Source organism: Sander vitreus, chromosome 6 (assembly GCF_031162955.1).
Source record: "Sander vitreus isolate 19-12246 chromosome 6, sanVit1, whole genome shotgun sequence".
Taxonomy (NCBI): Eukaryota; Metazoa; Chordata; class Actinopteri; order Perciformes; family Percidae; genus Sander; species Sander vitreus.
The window spans coordinates 14,530,135-14,550,406 of record NC_135860.1 but is presented as its reverse complement, the minus strand read 5'-3'; the positions used below and the strand labels follow the sequence as shown (position 1 = coordinate 14,550,406).

General features: G+C 41.0%; 1 protein-coding gene across 2 annotated transcripts; it reads right to left on the bottom strand.

Annotated features, from left to right (window-relative positions):
• Positions 1-1,448: 1,448 nt before the first annotated feature.
• Positions 1,449-19,531, bottom strand: cgna (cingulin a). Of its 2 annotated transcripts, none has more exons than XM_078252906.1 (20): positions 19,361-19,531; positions 13,107-14,004; positions 12,900-12,997; positions 12,707-12,776; positions 12,479-12,574; positions 11,603-11,724; positions 11,136-11,247; positions 8,843-9,055; positions 8,278-8,426; positions 7,347-7,467; positions 7,040-7,252; positions 6,657-6,878; positions 6,300-6,548; positions 5,874-6,044; positions 5,465-5,626; positions 4,657-4,830; positions 4,386-4,504; positions 4,016-4,124; positions 3,721-3,884; positions 1,449-3,183 (listed from the first exon to the last, which is right to left on the bottom strand). In XM_078252906.1, the coding sequence occupies exons 2-20, from the start codon at positions 14,001-14,003 to the stop codon at positions 3,045-3,047; spliced, it is 3,600 nt and encodes a 1,199-aa protein (XP_078109032.1). In that variant the 5' UTR covers position 14,004; positions 19,361-19,531; the 3' UTR covers positions 1,449-3,044. The 2 variants fall into 2 exon arrangements, with proteins under 2 accessions (XP_078109032.1, XP_078109033.1); XM_078252907.1 differs by having other exon boundaries at positions 12,900-12,970.
• Positions 19,532-20,272: the final 741 nt, after the last annotated feature.

Genomic DNA, 20,272 nt, shown 5'->3' with positions numbered 1-20,272 from the left:
GCATTTATGATAATATGTAGAAATGGAGGCCCATCTTATTTGGTGTGTGGGTGTGAACAGAATAATGGTGTAAATCTGTGAATATGTCCACAATTGGAAAAGCAGGCCTCCGCTATACCAACTCAGTCGATTTCTGCCCTGCACAATGCTTAATTACAGTTTAATCAAAATCCAGATTTCATTCTGTAAATCATTACAGCATTACGATTGCAGCGTTGTGTGGTTTCTCTTTCAAACACTTGTTGCTTAATGTTAGATTTATTTGAGTTTTTTAGCAGGTAGGTATGTGTTATGCATAGTGATTTACAGATGTATGTGTTATTGTACATTTTGTTAGTTGACAGCTGTGCTACAGGGAAACCTAAAGTCTAGCAGGTAAAGTAGAAGCGTGAACTATTTATCCAGGTTTGTGTGAACACAATAATCACATGAATGTGTGAGTGTGTCCACACACGGAAATGTGGCCCTCTTGTATCAACACATCAGCCGAGATGATTTCTGCCCTGCACGGTGCTTATCTCAGATGAACAAAAACAATTTTGCAACAAGAGATAAGAGGTCAAACCAACAACACTGGCACTCAGTCGTGGCTGTAGCATGTTCAGGGAATGACGGGGCCTAGCCCATACAGCTACAAGAGAGATGGATTTATCGGATACTGTACAGTATTTCCGCTCCACACACTATGGAAGGAAAGCTTGTGCAGTATAGATGTTTTACTGTCCCAACAAATTAAATCTATACATCTAAGGAAATAAGGGATACATCTAAATCTAAGACCTTTTTCATAGCAGCACATGCATGATTAGTAACATTAATGATGGCACCATTCCATTTAAGTGCTCCCAGTAGTAGTAATTAATGCAATTTGTTATTTTTTTTGTAATTAATGTTATTAGTTACACCTGTGCTTCTCCTGCCACAACATGGTAAAATATCTGCTTGGCTACAGCAATTTGTCTGCTCAAAACCAGTGTTTGAGATGTGAAAAGACAAAGCTGTAATCAGACTGTGAATGTGAGTTAAGCAGGGTACAGGACCTCACATCGACAATAACTATTATACACTTAGCGAGCTCCTGCAGGTGTTATTAAATGACTCATTCAGCAACACACCTCTGTGAAACACTGAGTAACAAACCTCAAATTCCAGAGAAGCACTGCCCTTCAACGGAAACAGAAACATGATCCATCTCCATTATCTTGTCACAAGTGCTCCTTTAAACACGCACTATCAAATGTGATTCTGTGTGAGTCCTTATCATGATTCTAAAAGTTAGCTTGTATTTTTTGTCTATCACACATATTGTTCATACTTGTTGCACATTGTACACGTTTTACATTTCACGCTTTTATTTAGAATAGAGCTGATAAAGGCTTGTGTGTGGAACATCCTGAAATGTGCATTCTGTAATTATTATAAGGAAAATAAACATAGATCAATTTTACTTAAATTGTTTAACTTTTATTGTTGATAAATGTATATGCAATAGAAAAATTCTCAATCACGTGAAGTACAGTCACAGTGCGAATATGTTTTCCAGTCAACAGTTACAGTAATGTATAAACCAGCATCTTGTAGATCAACAGCTTTATACTCAGCTGCCTAACAAATCATATTAAGTACCATTTTCCAGTTTCACTGAAAAGATAGAGAGAAACATTGCAGCAAAATTTATTATTATTGCTCCAACTGATTGTTTAAACTGTATACAAAAATCAACTTAAGACACAAAAAAAATCTACAATACAAACATTTTACAAAAAACATTCTGATAAGAATTACAATTACAAAATTATTTTTTAACAATTTAAAGGCATTTTAATGAAATGACAAGAATATATTTAAGTGACTTACTAGAAGGCAATGCATATAAATTGTGCAGGTTCTACAAATACACTTGTAAAGTTTTTATTGGACAGAAAGATATTTTGGCCATTAAGTGGAAAACCACTTGTATACAGTATGAGAATATGTGATATTCTGACAGTTTTAAACCACAAAAAGTGTGTTGCACATCTACCAGGAAACAGCTTCAGATACAGTGAATAAAGACAAAACTAATCTAAACCTTCACACCAACATGAGGTTACTATCACATATTTAATATTGTATCCCTGTACAAGAGAATGCATTTCAGATGCAAGTAGTGTCATATTTTATAATTCTGAATTCCTAGCATGTGTACCGTGTGACATTAAAGACTGGACGGTGACATAAACACAGAAGTGACATATATATTTATATTCCAAAAACACATGAAAATATATTTTTTTATGTAAACAAATTTCAGATTTCATTCAATACGAATAATTTGTGGTAGGTAAACCATTTGGTTAGGAAAATCAACTTTCAGAAAACCAGCATGAGAATTATAGTGTTATAACGCATATAGTTACTCTTCGTGGCAATCATGAATGCACTCAACATCAGTGTTTGGTCCATGTTTGCCAGTAGTTCTACTCAATATTTGTGCATGCTGGGGTACAGAATTTATGAGTTCAGTCAGTCGACGGCTGTGCTACAGAGAAAACTGAAGTCAACCAAGGTAAACTGTCTACTATAAGAGATGATGAGAGGATATCTGATTTTTTCAGTCAAAGCCAGACTTGGTACCGTTAAGTGCTCGACCCAGAATCTCAACCCTGAAATGGTTTGACATACTGAATACTGACATATTTTTTTAAATGATATTTTTCTGTGCTTCTAGTCTCATTTATCTTCTCACAATCCAGATACTGGTTTTGTGGGGTAGTGAGCTTTTGCACTTCCAACTGTACCTTGGGGTACATCTGTGTAGAAATACCCTGAAATGCAGAGGATGTTATGTTTCCTTCAATTCACTCTGGTGAGGAAAATCCTTCCATAATTTAACTCCCAGGTCCTTGCACCCCTCCCTCATTGTCTGTGGTATAATACAATTCTACCTTTTGACTTTACTTTACTCCTAGTCTACAAAGCATCTAACCTACACTTCCCTCCATTTTTCCCCTTAACAGTCCTACGTCCCTTCCCACCCCTAACCCTGTCCCTGAAGTGCTGTTTTAACAGGAGCTGGTCTGGAGGTTGCTCTCAGTGAGGATAGAGGTGATGGTGGAGGGGTCATACAGGCTGTCGTCGTCGTCATCTGAACTGAGGGCTGATGCATCCAAAGCTGGGCGCATTGCTGCCTGCGTTTTTCTCCTGTGACACATAATCATCAGTGATATTATTAAGACCATTATTAACTGTTGAAACACATTTTATTTATCAGTTGCTTCATTCGCAACCGTTAGTGCTGCTAGGTGATCACAGCTCTCCCTCTGCTGGCAATACAAGGGAACAACATGCATCTCCTTGTTAGTAGTGGGAGCATGTCTGGAATTTAATTTCCCCGTGGTGCATTAGTAATGTGCCTTTTTAGTTTAATGAAATACCTTTTCACACATGGGTGATTGCTGATTTGTTTTACACACACACACACACACATCACTTTGTGAAATACTGCACCTCTGGGTGAGTCTCTACCAGGTGTCTCAAATTGTGTGTAACAGACAAGGAATCTGGGTTCGCTGCTAATAACGTCATAACATGCAGTTTTATTCATTCTGTGACATAAGAAGGAGGAGACACACACACACACACACACACACGCCGCCAGGAGGCGTCTTGCATAAGCGCACAGTGAGTAACAAATTGGATGAGAGAAAAAATTGGATACAAAGAAAAGGAAATGCTTACTTGAGCTCAGTTTCCAGTGCTGTGACTCTGGTCTGCAAGGCCTCTTTGAGCTCCATCTGTTCCTCCATGTCTCTCTGGGCCTTTCTCCTCAGCCCATCTATCCTTTCCAGCTCGGTCTCTCCTTCATCCACCTGCCTCTTTAGAGCTTTGACTCTCAGAGCGAGCTGGAACACAGGATGAGGTTGAAGTGTAGTTTTACTGTGTAGTGTGCATGTTGTGAGTGGTATTGATGTATTCCCATGTCTCAAGAGTAAATTCAAATATTGACACACATTCAGGAGGTGAATGTGTTTACCTGGTCTCTCTGTTCAGTGTGTGTTTGTTTCTCCTCATCCAGCGTCATGTTGAGATCTTTTAGTTTCCTCTCCAGACGTCGTTGAGACGCAAACAAAGAGTTCTTCTCCCTTTAGATATACAAGAGAAGAACATAGCACAAGACGTGTGAGCATGTTAATGAGTAATACTCTCCCCATTTTGCCTATTGCCAAAATGCCCTTAAGCAAGACATTTGCCACCTCATTGCTCTCATGAAGATGCTCTGTAGCCAGCTGTTAAAACATTTGAGATATTCAGTTGTCAAACAAACAAACGAGTAAAAAAAAAAAAGGTGATCCAGAATGAAGATCTACTGGACTGCAGCATGTTTTCCGTCTGTTGCACTGTACCTTTCCTCAGTCCGTAGGCATTCTTCCAGCTCCTGGATCTTGTTCTCCAGCTGGGAGACTCCTGCTGAGGAACGAGACTGGCCCTCCATGTCGGCCACACGACTCCTCAGCTCCTTCAGCTGCAGGGACAGACACGGACAAACATCAGGTAAACATACCCAAAATATACTTGAGTGGGGTCAGGGTGGGTATGTTTTAGCTTTGATTGAGGATTTCAGTAACTGATGATCACAAACGTCAGCAAAGCGAGATGTTGTGTACGTTTACATACATGTCTCTCCATGGCGTTCTTGTCCAGCTCCAGGTCCTGTTTGGAGGATCGCTCCTGCATGAGCTCAGAGCGGAGCTGATCGATCTGGTCTCTGCTCCTGGCCACGCGGTCGGTCAGCATCTCCACGCTGCTTCTCTCCTCCTCCAGCTCCAACTCCATGCGCTTCAGCTTGTCCTGACAGAGACAAGATGAGATCAACTTTATTAGATGCTCAGAAAGGAGACAGTGTGCACTGGATTAGCCCCAGTGAGAGATTTGAAGGTGCAGAGTTTGGAAATGTAAGCATATAAATACTCTTGATCTGTTGTACTTCCTGATAACATGTATCTATTACCCATATTTGTTTGATTTACAAATAGAAGTACGAAATGTGCAGAAACATGTCCAGAAATATGCACAGACAGCTACAGTATAGTGACATTGTATGCAGGGTGGAACTTTTACCAGCAGAGAGCCATGTGTTCATTTTGGGCACAATGATGCTGCATACATTACAAACACTGAATAGTACAATCAGATTAAAAGATACCGGCCAGTAAATAGAAAACTGTCGACCAATAAATATAGCTGGTGCAATGGCAGCAAATAATAAATAAATACAAGATCACATTTAATAAATGTAAAAAAATAAAAACATATTACTACTAGTCAGTTGTCAACATTAAACATGGCCACATATTGCACAGACCCTCTATTGCACTCCTGACAGTATTGCACTTGAACAAATAATTTGTATAGCATTATTATTATTGTCATGGTTTATTCTCCCAAACCTTTGAGGCGAGCAGATGCACATACTGTATCTTACCTCCAGGATGCGAATTTCTCTGGATTTCTCATTGTGGCCGTTTTTGTTGGCCTCTATCTCTCCCTCAAGGTGGCGCAGTCTGTTGGTCAGAAGCTCTTTATCCAGCTGGTGGTTGTCTCTCTCCTCACATACAAGCAGGAGCTCCTTCTTCTGTCGTGACATCTAGTTAGATTTATAATAATATTAGAAACAGCAATGCCAGACTGAATTTTCATCAAGAAATAAATATGTGGTTTTGCATGTTTATATCACACGGACACATGAATAACAATCAGCCAAGCATGCACCATGAATATTATGTGTCAAAACTACTGAAAACATTCAGACCAGACATTCATAATAAAAACAACGACCCGGCCAAGCAAGCGAGTGAGCATTGCACACAAACACTCCCGACACAAACACACACCTCTTCCTCCAGTCTCCTTAGATTTATATGGCTTTTTTCGAGTTCACCCTGAGCGTCGTTTCCGAGACGTTGAGCCTCCTGCATTTCCTTGCGTGCCCTCTCTCTCTGTTCCTCCAGCTGAACTCGGAGAGTCTGCGCCTCCTCTCTTGAGGACACGGTCAGAGACTCATACTGACAAGGAGAAAAAAACAAAGAGGGTGAATTCTTTATCTGTGAATCATTTAATGAGCAGTTGGAAGATCCATGTTGAAGAAGCTTTCATTTGTTTGCAAAAGGTATAAAAAAAAAAAAAGAATATCCCCATAGAAATAGCAAATGGCAACGGTACACAAAAATACCTACCTCTCGGACCATCCTGCTACGTTGATTTAAATAGGAATGTCCATTTTACTCTCATATCTATTTCGATGACTCTCGCCTTATTACCTCTTTGTTGAGTTTCTCCAGAGCTCTTTCCTGCTGTTGTTTGGTCTCCTCCAGCTGGTTGAAGGTCTGTTTGAGTGTCTCCTTGTCTTTCTCCGTATCCTCCACCCGCAGGATAAGTTCACGTTGCTCCTGGCTCAGTCTGGAGGCTTTTCTCTTGGCCTCATCGAGCTCAGAGCTCAACCTTCTCACCTCAGTGTGGAGGGCGATCTCTGCCTCGGAGCTCTCTGTGGCGCTGACCTGCAGCTGAGCCTGAGGAAACCACAGAGGATGTCCCGTTAAATACGTCTGCTGCTGTCAGGGTATCTAACACACTAGTGGTCTATGCCACACTGTAGTGTGTGAGAGGATGTGACCTACCTCTAACCGTGAGAGTTTCTCTTTGAGACGTGTGTTGGCCTCCTCCTGCTCCTGCTGGGCATCTTGGAGCGATTTAACGTCCATCTGAGCTCTACTGAGGCGTGTTTTACTGGCCTCCACTTCCTCCTCAGCTAATGAGAGTTTCTCTTTGAGCTGGCTAGCTTCATCCTGTGTCTCTCCAAGCTTCTCCTCCAGAGCTGAGATGATGGCTGGGTCTGGGAGCTATTGGCAGGAAGGCGAGGGAATGATATTGACAAAAAAATACAAGAGATGATGGAGATTAAAGATGAGAATTTCTAACCAACTAGACACCCAACTTAGTTGTGCTAGCCATGTGATTCATTTTATTTATTTTCTTGTAACCTCAGTAAGATTTAACCAACCCGTTTGTTTTTCTCCTGTGCCTTGGCAACATCCTCTCTGGCCCTCTGTAATTGGTCCTTCAGCCTGTCAATCTCATACTTGAGTTCTGCCTCCTGGTCCTGGTGAGATTTTTTGATGGAGATGATCTCCATGACCTTCTTGTCACACATTGCCATCTGCTTCTCCACCTCAGACTTGGCCTTCTGGAGATCAGTACTGCACCGCTGAAGTTCCTGAACAGAAATATGGGCAAATGATGGTTAAAATGCTTCATTTCTGTCAAAGACACAGGCGTCAGAGATCATGTGAAGCTGAGTGCATGTTCACCTGCTGGAGAGTCTGTGTGTGGCCAGGGTCTGGTATCTGTTGTTTCATGGTGCTTACTTTCTCCTGGAGCTCCTTTAGCTCCTCCTCAGACTCCTCTTTTTCCAGACGGGTTTGCAGGAGTCTAAGAAATGTAGATCAAATACAGCTGATCCGAACAAGTTGTACCATATAAACATATTGTAAGTACTGCTTGATTATGTGATCCGCAGCAGTTAGATTGTATAGGTGAATAATGGCATGTGAACTTAATTTACTTTGATGTACTCAACAAGCAAATAACTCATTACAGTATATAATCTTCAAACAGGAAATAAATCAGCATTCCCTGTTACCACAACAGTCAGACATATTCACAGAAAACAAGTCTAGAAAATGTTTTTTTTGCTAAACAAAAATGTAAGATCATCCACACCACCCCAATAGTTTATGCTTACATACAGTGTTACACTGTATAGACACAATGAAGACGTATACAGCCAAATGTAAAAATGTCCAGATTGTTACTGATGTTCAGCACCACTGCTCAACCACAGTACTAAATATGGTCCATATTCCCATTGAAACCTATGGTACTTGACGCTTCATGGTGCATATTTAAACTTGGATCATGTACACAGTCGTGAATTAGGGCTGTAAGTGTGGATGGCCTTGGAACTACAGCCAGACAGTTGTTAGCACAGCTAGGCATATCTACAGGTCTGCACATCTAAACACAAATACTGTTCAATTAGTGACTCTCACGGTGTTTCAGGACTGCTGGGTGGCTCTCTGACAGAGAGGGGGAGAAACATTGACCAGATGACATGAGATGGACAATCATTAGTAGTACAGCAGGTGCACAGAGAAACCATGAAAAGCATCGGAAAGCCCAAATGCAGGTAGGTAATAATGAATACCCTTTGTGAACAACGATGTGTTAGAATAAACTCACTCTTGTTTGGTTGTTCGAAGTTCGTCTCTGGTGGCGTGAAACTGCTCCATCCAGTGGCTGCTCTCGTCTCTACAGTCTTCCAACTGCTGCTGCAGGGAGCGAACTGACGCATTCACACGCAAGCGCTCTGTCTCGATCCCTGCGTGAGACTAAAAAAAGAAGACAGAAGAATTGAAGGCACGTTTGTTTATATACCTACCATTTATTTCATAGACATTAATACCTATGTAGATAGACAGACCACTCCACTTTGTTTTAATTAAAGAGATCAAGTTTAAAATGTTTCTTGATGCTAGATAGTGCACCTACGCTAAGCATGCTCAATGCACCGGTACATGCAGCTTCTTCTCCACAAGATGACTCTTGTAAATCATTGTCAATAAGAAAATCTATTATAAGACAATATTAAAAGATTGTCACCAAAACTTACAAACACGTTGAAGTGGTTTCTCAGAGTTTTGCTGATAGGGTCTGTTGTTCAGGGACTGGTTTGCCCAATTTTTGTCTCCAACTTCAACACATTTTCATGGCAAATGAAAGTGATGATGAGCTGGCTACTACACACCTGAGACACCTGCTCCATGCTGCTGCGGAGCTTCTCCATGTCAGCGCTGTACTGCTCTCGGAGCACCTCGATCTCTTTGTCATGTGTGGCCACCTCTTCCTTCAGAGCTCCTTTGAGAGCTGTTAGCTCCCTTTCTCTCTGTCTCAGTGTCTCCTCCAGCTTCTGTTTCAGCTGGCACACCTCCATCAGCTGTGCCTGACAAGACATCAGGTCCTGCAGACAAGGAATGCACGTTACTAACTTGATACTCTTTTGATCTCTCAGGGTGTTTTCCAGTGATGGGAATAACGGCATTATAAATAACGGCGTTACTTTTTTTCAGTAACGAATAATCTAATTGATTACTCTTCCCATCTTAATAACGCCGTTATCGTTACTGCCAAAAAATGCGGCGTTACTATATTTAAAGCTTTTTTTCATCAGACCTACTAGATCTCTGAGTCTGAGCCGAGAGGCAAATACTTTTTTTTACTGTTGTTCCTTGGTTAGTGGGCAATGCACGACGCAAGCGCATAAATGCTGACGATTGGCTGAGGTTGAGTAAAATGTCATGGTAAGCCAATCAGAGGTAGAGTTGGGCGGGTGTTCGAAAGCACGCACAGTCAGACACACAAGAACAACACAAGCGAGTCAGTCAACCAGAGAGAGACAGGTATGGCGCTATGAAATCAAGGAGAGGGTTAACTTTTCCTGCTCCAGATTTCCCACCGTGGTCAGAAAGAACAGGGGAGACACTTTGTTTCTCTTACTATGACTCTAGAGTCGGTACTCGCTCGAAAGCTAATCGCCGTCACTCTCTCACTTCTCCCTCGCTCTATCACCTACTACGCACGCACGCACGCACACACAAAATTTATTTTTGGTATAGTGCTTAACAAGCATCATTTAATGTTGCCCAGTTGTGGCCTGTTGAGGTGTTGTGTTATTTGTATCGATCCATATATAAACATAATATCTACATACATGGCATTTGATTGGAGGTTAGTCTCACTTTGTCCCACAGCAACATTAAAATAGTTTAGATTTGTGTACATTGTTTCTGTAAATAATGTATTGTATCAAGTGTCCATTTCATTATAATATTCAGATTTATCGTAAATAATTGAACATGCACATGTATTTTAAGTTCCATTAAAGAGGGGTGGAGGGGTCACATATGAGCATTTAAAAATGTACTTGAAAGTAACGCAATAGTTACTTTCTGAAGTAACATATCATAATTTGTAACTGAACAACTAATTTAGTTACTTTTTGGAAGAAGTAACTAGTAACTGTAACTAATTACTTTTTAAAAGTAACTTGCCCAACACTGGTGTTTTCACACCTCCATGTTTTTGTTACTTTGTATACATTTGATCCGGTAAGTTTTGGTTTCACAATGCAGTTATGCAAGCGCACTAAAGATCTATACGTGACAAAACTACGTCCTGCTGTCATCACATATGTGAGCTGCGTCTCCAGATACTTATAATTGATTGGTTTGTAGACGTCAAGTGTCAGAGTTTTTTCAACTGACTGCTGCTCTCCCCTGCTGCCGCAGCTCTTTTCGTTTTGTTGTGATGTTGAGAAGCAAAACACGGGAACTTTCTTTCTGGAGCATTTATTCAGAGACAAACGGAAACCTACACTGTACATTTACTACCAATTACCAAATAAACTGCTGATGTATTCTCTGCTCCGATAGCCGACAGCTGTCTGCTCTGAGCGCATTCACCGTCACTCTCTCATGTAGCCTACACACTAAGCACCGAGCTATTCCTTAAAAGGAGCTTCCCCAGTCTTGTAACACAAGGAGAGCCTGCCAGAGCTTCCTGTATTTGGTCCGAAAGTCTGAACCATCCAAAAAATGCTTTCACACTATAAACAAACCGGACCATGTTTTGGTCCGGACCGCGACCACCTCTTTTTATCGGACCAAAATTTGGTCTTTAGATCCGGACCGGGGTCTGGGGGAGGTTTCACACCTGTAATTTTGGTTCGGCTCAAACTGAAAAGTCCAAAAGTCTGGACCAAATGAGGTAGGTGTGAAAACGCCCTCAGTCTCAGTATTGCTCATGTGTTTGTTTACACAAACCCTTATGCTTCTTAACATGAATTAAAGTTAATCTAGCTTTTGATTGCAAAAGATTTTTCAATTTATCAACCTGTAAATATGTTGCTACATGATAAAAATTGTGACTTGAGTAGCAATTTAGTCTTGCTTTTTTTAGTCTCAGCCTATTTTTATTTTTTTTAAATCCAATAGGGGGTGAGATAGTTTCTCCCTGTGCATCTGTGTGGGTTTGTGTGTTACCGTCTTGTTGCCATTCTCTCTTCTCAGTTCATCCTGAAGCTCAGCCAGCTGGTCTTCCATTCCTCTGACCCGAGCCTCTGCGTTCTCCCTGTCCATACGCAGCTGAGTCAGCCTGCGAGGAAAAGAGGGCATACACACTTCTGAAAGAGTCTTTGAATTCAAATCACATACTTGATTGTCTTGTGAATAAGTTACAGTAACTGTTTGTTAATGAAATTGTAAGGAGTGGGTGCTGAAAACAAAGTGGGCTTGTCATGCACCCCTCTCCATCCAAGACCCACAGAAATGGTACCATGCCCCTTTCTGCTTTTCCTGTGTGTGTGTGTGTGTGTGTGTGTGTGTGTGTGTGTGTGTGTGTGTGTGTGTGTGTGTGTGTGTGTGTGTGTGTGTGTGTATGTGTGTGTGTGTGTGTGTGTGTGTATGTGTGTGTATGTGTGTGTATGTGTTGTATGCTGCCTTGTCCTCACTCTGATTGTGTTTCATTTAATTCTTTCTTCTTCCGGTCCAGCATCTCCTGGAGCTGCAGATTTTCATCCAGACAGGACTCCAGCTCAGCTTTCAGAGCAGGATCAGAATTGCTAACAGAGTTCTACGCACAAGCAGACATGATGAATAAATGAGTGCAGTGAAACATAAGACATAAGGTAGCTCTGGTGGCATTAACAATTGGCTTTAGGAAATGTTAAAGCTGGCTTGCATTTGCCCACTGATCAATATGCACAAGGGATTAAGTTCTTAGGAGCTATTAGAGATTAAGACCTGCCCACCTTCCTTAAGCAAACATATAATGAGTCATTATTGAAGTTAGATTATTGTGTGTGTGCACCTTTGACCAGGCCAGAGGGCTTTAAGGATTAATGTGAGGATTAATCTGAAGCACACTTCAATGAACCCCCAGCCCTCCTGGTAAGATTAGTTAAAGACATAAAAACTCTGAGGACAGTACTCTCAACCAACAGCTTTTTTTTTTACTTGATAGTTGGTGCTCTCATTTCGAAGAGACTTGGATGAGTGTTTATGTGTGGCATTGGATGTGCACCGTGTAATCAGAGCTGATTCAAAGTGGCAGGTTACTCTCTGAATGTTAACATCCTCCGGTGGCAGCCAGTTCCAATCAGCCAAGTGAATTTAGGGAGGCTTGGTGGGTCATCCAAGGCCCTGAAACTACAGTAACAACCACAAACTCTTGCACACATTCTCGACATGTCTTGTCTTTGTGTAAATTGTGTCTTATCCACCAGAGCAAAGTATAGAGAAACAATTCAGCACTGTTAATAATCTCGAACCTATTGGAGCAGTTATCAATATAAATGCCCTCACATCTTTATTTCTACTTTACTTACCCTTCTTTCTGCCTGCAGGGCAGCTTGTAGTTCAGCAATCCTACTTTCAAGCTCCCACTTTTCTCTCATCCACTCTTCCTGAGGTCTCTCTTTGGGCTGTTGAAGAAAAAGATATAAGATATATGTGGACATACATGTTAGCAGTTTGCTCACAATAGTTCTTTATCCAATTTACAAACTAGTGCAAGAACCCTCACAGAATGATGAATATTCTCAAACAGGACAAACCTTTAGATTCTGAACCTTCTGAAGGATGACCTTGGCTTTGTGCTTGACGACAACATCACTTTCGTTGGTCCTGAGTAAAGGTGACAATGGCCCAATGTATAACACGTGCATATGTAATTATTTATTACCATTGCATTATGTCAAGTGAATAAAGCCTGTATGTATTTTGCCAAGATAACATGTAGGTTCATACCCTTGTCTCAGGATGTTGTGTATAGTCTGCATGACCTGCTCCTCCTCAATGGTCGTCTCTGCACTCTGACCCTGGTCCAGCAAAAGGTCAGGAGTCACCTTAAGACATAGATCAGAAAACTACTCTTGCAATGTTGCATGCTATGTGGCGTTTGTGGCTCACTAGAAATCAGCTGTGATGCCCAGCCATAAGACATTGTATTCTTACTTGTGCCTCAGTCAGACTGGCGTGTGGTGTCTCTGCAGCGGCATATCTCCCTGCGGAAGTCCACTGGTTAGTGGAGTGTGCGGGAAATTTGGTGACAGCGGCCTGGCTGCGTCCCAGGCTGCTGTGAGTTGAGGACGGAGGTGAGGTGTAGGGGTTGGAGGTGAGGAGAGGAGTTGTAGCTCTGGGATCTTGTTGTTCAGGAGGGAGTCCTCTCTGTTGGCCACCAGTGTTACCAGCATCAAACCTGTTTATGAGTCTGTTGACAGGAGTAGGTCTCTGAGTTGTTTGTTGGGGAGGGTCAGGGTAGGACTCACTGCTTCTCACTGACCCCATTGACTGGTTGAGCCCTGCTTTGTACGAACCATCCCACATATTCCTTTCCACGCCACCCTCTCTACCACCGACATGCCGAACCTGCTCTCTCTCCCTACTTACCCCAATTCCTCCATCCAGATTCCCATAACTACCAGACTTTCCATCCCCTGGTGGCCTAGACAGCTGAAAATCCTCATCGCCTGCCCCTCCCTCTCCGTCCCTATCCAGCAGCGACCCATGGGACTGGGCCCGGCGTAGTGCCCCTCCCTGCCCGCCATCTACATCTGCCCCTTGTGTTCCGGGCTCTGCCTTCTCTCTCCGCCGGGGAAGGCTATTGTAACCAGGGGATGTCCTGAGCTGGACACCATACGAGTCTCCTTTCTCTCCGTCCTTCAGGACGACGTATGGCTGGCCAGCAATACCTTGCACCCTGACCGCCACGCCGTACTTGGAGGTGGTCTGGGACTTGGTCTTGGGCTGGGGCCCTGGCTGCCCCCCGCCAGTGTCATTGAGTTCATTGATGAAGCGGATCTGGACACCGTAGTCTACTGGGGTCATCCGACCTGAAGATGGTGTGCTCATGCTGGTAACACAGCAGAAGAAGAAGGATGATCATATGAAAAACAGAGCTTTTGGCTAGTTTTCTGCATTCAACCAACAGGCTAAATATTTACTCTGGTCTAGTATTTTCATACCCCAAATGTTTGCTCTTTATGCATTATTGTATATTACATTACAGTACATTTGTTTGGCAGATGCGTTTGTCCGCATCGACTTACTTTTTTTCGCCCTACACATACATACAATTTAAAGTTCAGTGTTTTGCACACTTCAACATGAAAACAATTATAAGTATAATTAAGAAAGTAATTTCTGCACCGGTCATTGAGCCCAAAAAAAAGTTTTTTGTGTGTTTAGGATTTGGCTGAGGTATGTGTACCGCAGGTGTTCAGAAACCTGACGAAGACTGAAAAGCTCACAATTTAAAAATAAATCGTCCAGTTTATTGCAGATATATCGGTGTATATACCAATTCAATTCAATTTAATTTATAGTATCAAATCATAACAAGAGTTATCTCGAGACACTTTACTTAGAGTTTAGACACTTTAGATTCAGAGTAGGTCTAGACCACACTCTATAATTTATAAAGTCCCAACAATTCTAGTAATTCCCCCAAGAGCAAGCATACCAGCCTTTAAGGAACACAATCTTGTAGCACAGAAATGTCAAACAAGGTTTGAGATCATTTAACAGTGTCACTATTACACAGTTTATCCACCAGGCAGCACTGACAAGTTTACTTTGTCCACTGAAAATGTCCTGCTTAGTATCTTGGTCACAATTCTTTAAAAATATAAATCTAGGGGATCGGTAACATTTTATTTTATGTCTTAATATTGGCCGATTTATCAGATTTTTTTGAAATTTACAAATATTGATTTCAGTATTGGCCTAATAAATCCAGTATCGGCAGGTTGAGGATCGCAGAGAGAAAAAAACAAAAGACTGCTACAATGCAATCAAAAGCCAGTTTAAAACTTGCCCCAAGTTAGGAAATTAAGGAAGAATACCTAGACACTCATTAAGATGCAACCCTGGATTTTCAAAACGTTGTCAAAGTGTCTTGTCTAACACACAGGGACACAGATTTATAGGCAGTAACACATAGTTTCTGGCTCTTGACTGCTTGTGTGGACTTTGTTCTCAGTGCACTCCATTAGTCATTAACCTGAAAGCACACACCCACATATCACTTTCCCCTTGTAAGGACCAACAAAGCTTTTCCCAGCCAGATACTATTTATACTATTATATATATTTCCCTCTTCAAAACATTGACAGCTTGAATAGAGAGAGGGCAACTAGTAAGGACCTTTTCATTTTTTCACACTGTAATTTCTCCACTTTTATGTTTTTCTTGACTCCCTAAGTCTCCATTTGATAGCCCTTGATGAGTAATTCTGAAACTATTTCTAGACTATTTCAACTGATCACACCTATGTTAAGGGTTAGTGATAAGTGCTTGCGTTGCCATGCTTTGTGTTAGGTCACATTGTGAGACATCTCATCCACATCGTCTATTACGTACATGGGTATGGTTCATTAAACTCACACCAAACCTATTACAACACTCCCTCACTGACCTCTGCACATTCTCCTTCCTCTCCACAGCTTTCCAAGGTGAGAGACATAAAGTGGGCTGGGAGAGTGAAACGGGGAGGGTGAAGTGAGAGAGAAAAAAACACTCAGCTTTTCTTCTCTTATCAGTGCCTTGTGTGATAAAATCCAAAGTCAAACTGGCCTGTGCACAACCCTCCCCTCTATACACACAAAGGACTGACTCAAAAAGTAACCATCAAATAGCTAACTCTGACACATGCACCCATACATATTACATATATTGAACGCCTACACACACCTTTTCATATTTCCATACAGATTTTGCAAGCTGTATGACGCAGCACAGACCAAGCAAAGAATGACATACAGTCAGCAAAGTGAGCCAAGATGGATGATTATCTTATATGTGCCTGCTGTGAAAGCAAAAACTAATATGTAAAACAACTTTGGAGCAGGAGTAGGTGATGGAAAGTGTCTGGGCTGGCAGTGAGCTAAGCAACGCGACAGGATTGACCTTCGAAGGTATCTGTGTGCCTATGTTGCGTAAGCAATAAGCATCGTCCGCAGACAGACCTGCTCATCAGACGTGCAGTAAGTCCATTTTGTTCCCCACCCTTTGGGAACCACAGAGGAAGCACCATGTCACTACACATTTGTGCAGTCGAGCATCAGCCAGTCATCACAGCAAGGTCAAGCGTGTCATGCACGGACAAATGTGCCATATGCGGGCAATGTCCATTGAATTCATGTGAATCTGAACCATGGTGATCTGTAGAGTCTAAGTGTGCCAAACTGAGTTACAGATAAGTGAATGTAAGGTAATTACAATATTTTTCTCTTTTACCATCTGTTCATCTGCATCTCTTGATCAGTTTCATGTCTGTATGTCAGTGAGGAGGAACGCAGTCCCAGCTCCAAGAGGGACAGGGGTGAGGGGGAACCCATCCTATTGTCCAGCTGATGTGGGGCGGAAAACGAGGGCAGCAATTCTGAGAATGCCAAAATGATCCCTATGGTCTTTCAGTCCCTCTCTTACATTGTTTATGCGATTACAAGTCGGTTTTAACGCAGACATTTTTTGTCCCTATACACTCCCACTTTTAGGTTTCTCCCCAAAGCTAATTTCTTTCCACACCTCTCTAAAATAAGCATCCTTTTCCATATTGAAAGTAGGATATTAAAGAAGTTATTCTGTAATTAGTTTGGTTATACAGTGCCTGTGCTGTGAAATTAACATGTCAGTCACACCTAATGTTCTTGCTTTTCCTATTTGAAAGAAGCACTGTGTGACTCTGTATCCTTTAGATCTGAAACGATAGTCGATTAATCAATTAGAAATTAAATGATTGTTCTTTAGTTCCAGCTTCTTAATTGTGCAAATGTGCTGCTTTTTTTAATCTTATGTGATAGTAAGAAATTGTTTCCCCCTTATGTCCCCTCTTATTGATAGATGAGATTTTTCGTTATGTTCGGGCATTTATTAGATCAAACAAATAATCAAGTAAATAATGGGAAGATTTAATGATAATTTCAAAAACTGTCAGTTTTGGCCCTAGTATTCTTTTACTAAGCTACAGGCACTCAAGCAATTATGGTCTCTAAACCACACCCGTTCTATTAATACGATGTGTATACCAACAAGCTTTTTGAGGCTTTCTTGCCTCCTTTCTCTTGACTCTGCCAGTCACGTTACCCTGCAGTTATGCTGACAGGCTCTCTGCCTCTGGCCTCAAATTTAATTCTGCACAGTTAATTGAATTGGAGCTGCTTCCCTGTTAAGATCTGAGATGGAATGGAAAATACAATTAGGAGATTAGAGCGGGTGTGGAGAGAAATGAAACAACAGCAATGTGTGGAGTCATGAAAGTGTCAGCATGGTTAATGTGATCAGATCATATCTGGCCTAAAACGGATTCAGCTGGAGAGAGCAGCAATGGATCAAGGTTATTTAAGTCTTAACTTTTGTATGTGCTTCTGTGCTTTTAGTATGTAGAATGTATTGACAATTTGGACATTGACAATGGCCGATTATTGTCTATCATTAGCCCGTTGATTATTTTTTTCAATAAATTGATTAATAGTTTAGTCTATAAAATGTCAGCAAATAGTGTAAATCGTTCATTACAATTGTCCAAGCTGACATGAGTGAGATGAGGTTAAAAGCGACAGTAAAAGAGTAGATGGGCCTAGAGTTAAGGTTTTTATGTCAAACTACTGGTTTCAAAGTGAATAATCATCATTTGTCAAACATATAATAGAGAAAAGCAGCAAATACACACATTTAAGAATAATTAATTCTTTACTTGATAAATTACTTTAAATAATTAAATCGATCACCAAAATTGTTGTCAAAGCATTGTAGTCGATTGACTAATCAATTAATTTACTAACTGTAAACACTATATATATATATATATATATATATATATATATATATAGTAAATCATTACGTTTTACAGACATAACCTAAAAAATAGAAACATGAAGGTGTAAGTAACAGCGATGGACAGTAGCTCATGCCTCCTGTGTCCTTTAAGGACAGGCAGCCACTCAGTCCTCAGGGGATTTCTCCATTACATTCTTGACATAAAACCAGGCCCTCTTCCTCTCTCAAGCGGTCAACCTCTCTCCAAACTTGCCACTGCTCGCCTTTCACGCTCAAACAAACAGCCATTTATTCCTCTTTTCAAATCCAAAGAAGTTCATTGGCAAAACAAAGAGATACTTCAGTGTTACCAAATAGTGCACAAATGACACCATATTAGGAGCACATAAATATGCCCCTCCCTTACCCCACATTCCAGACACTTGTTTCTTTCTGTCCTTTCCACTTACACAGGCTGAGAGAGAGAGAGCGAGAGAGAGAGAGAGCGAGAGTGTGTGTGTGTGTGTGTGTGTGTGTGTGTGTGTGTGTGTGTGTGTGTGTGTGTGTGTTATGGGATTTTGGATTTTATCTGCAGACTAGAATATTTGTACCTGTAACATTTTACGAACCGTCGTAACCCAGATTTAAGAATTGCTACCAGGTTAAACTTTATTACCACGTAAAATTAAACTGTGTCAACATGACCAGTGGCTTAGCAAGTCAAATGCTATAATTATTCAATTTCGTGGCAAAAATCCATGTGCCTTTCCCCACAGTCCTGCTTGCATCATCAGTTTCGTCTGACTCAAGCTCAATCTTAAAGAGCATCCCTGTATATTCTCTGTAGTTTACAGAGAATAATTTACATGTCAAGCTATTTTATTATTATATTGCATATATTCATTTAGATGGATTTGAAATGTGGTTACATGTAGCCTCTTGTGTCTTAAACACGAACGTTATCTATAATAAATCCTCCTGGTAGGAGGTAACTTTAGGCTAGACCTGCTTTGGAGTGTAACCTTTAAGTATGAATTCCTTTGGCATTACACCATATTTAGTTTAGTATTTTAAGTCTTACATTTTACTTTCAGAAACGTGTAGTCACCCTGGGAGTACTTATACATTGAACAGAAACAGTTGCAGACATCCCTCACATGTATTTCATATAACATCAACAGGCAAGTTATTCTGAAGTAACGTTAGCTTGGAGCCCTAATGTTATCAAACTAACGTTAGCTACCAAGCTAACGTTAAACTGGCTAACAGAAAAAACTCAGTGATACAATACTGTAAAACATGATTACAGAACCAACTTAAGCGAAGTAATTAGCGACACATAGCAAACGAAAAACATCCCACAAGAAGCATAACGTTAACTGTCTGACAGGTCGTGTCTGTCTGGTTTAGCTGTCTGGCTATGACAAGTCCAACAACAAGCGTAAAGTTACCTCTTTTTCTAAAGTTATTCCTTTGCTCCTCTTTTACACTTCAATTTCCTTGTGTCGATGACAATTGAAATGTTTTCCATCAAAGTCCACACAGAAAAGTGGGAGAAAAAACCAACTCCTACGCAAATTAACACAGCAACAAGTTCATTATGCGGCGACTGCAACCTGTTACCTTTGTCGGGATGTAACCGTCCCGCCCAGCTTCTCCGGAGGGAGCGCTGTGATTGGACCAGTGACCTGACGATGGCGGGGTCATAGATATTGGCTACGTTTGCTATTGGTGAAATCTCTACGTCAGTCATTCATTGTGCTGGACCACTTTTTGACCTTTTCACTTTAAAACGAAAACCCGTGTTATTGCTTTAGATGCAATAAACAAAAAACTACTGGTATGTCCCAGATAAACAAAAATGTTTCAGGATCAGTGATAGACGAAGGGAAGACAGACTGGTGCCTCCATGTGTTTGTTTCTCTCCAATTTACCAGTAGATGGCGCAACTATCTACCAGCTGGTGGCTCAGCAGCATCAGAGCCCTTGACAAAAAGCTCTAACCTGCTGCAAGTGCATGACCCTCTATAATATGGAAAAGCAGTTGAAAGAGTACATGCAATGTTCTACTGTTACTTTACAAATATTTTGTTCAAGTAAGCAGTTGTTGGGTTGATTTGTCTTAGAAATGTCTGATTGTATAAGTTAATTTCTAATTCCGATTTTGTTGGCCAGGACACAATTTTTTTTTTTTTATCTCAATGACGCTTATCTGGACATAGCCTATAATTTATTTAACTTTATAAGCTATGGTAGATTTGTGAACTTGTGTTTTTATTACATAGAAAACACCAGTTCACAAATCTACCATAGCTTATTTAAAAAGTACTCATATTAAGATTAATTTATGTGGAGAGTTTTAT